We start from the raw sequence: 311 nt of genomic DNA on the forward strand, positions 1-311 counted from the left end.
GTTAGAGAATGTTATCAGCCAGAATTGCAACCGCTTTCCTTCCTCCTCCTGCCCCTTTCCCTTTCCTCCCCTCCCCTTGCCCTCTAATAGATTTCGGCAGTTCCTTAAAAGAAAGAGAAGGGGGGGGGGGCAGGGTAGAGAGGGAAAGCCAGCAGAGCCGCGCAAGGCTGACCTTGTCCCTGAGCCCCTCCCGGGCGACAGCAGGGCAGGAGGACTTGGAAGATGCCCAGCAGGAGGTTCACGGCCGCGGCGGTGCGGCAGTAGCAGCCCGGCTGCGGGCGTCGGAGCCCCGCCATGCTGCTGCTCACGCT

The 311-nt window shown here is 62.7% G+C and overlaps 1 protein-coding gene across 1 annotated transcript in view; it reads right to left on the reverse strand.

Moving 5' to 3' along the window:
* TMEM131L (transmembrane 131 like) overlaps nucleotides 1-305 on the reverse strand; it is a 147,362-nt gene extending 147,057 nt beyond the window's left edge. The window contains exon 1 of the mRNA XM_015600682.2: nucleotides 173-305. Within this exon, the coding sequence (XP_015456168.1) occupies nucleotides 173-296 (124 nt within the window). The 5' untranslated portion in view covers nucleotides 297-305. The remainder of the gene's footprint in view (nucleotides 1-172) is intronic.
* Between the last annotated feature and the right edge of the window lie 6 nt (nucleotides 306-311).

This window comes from Pteropus alecto, unplaced genomic scaffold (assembly GCF_000325575.1).
Source record: "Pteropus alecto unplaced genomic scaffold, ASM32557v1 scaffold50, whole genome shotgun sequence".
In the NCBI taxonomy this organism is placed as follows: Eukaryota; Metazoa; Chordata; class Mammalia; order Chiroptera; family Pteropodidae; genus Pteropus; species Pteropus alecto.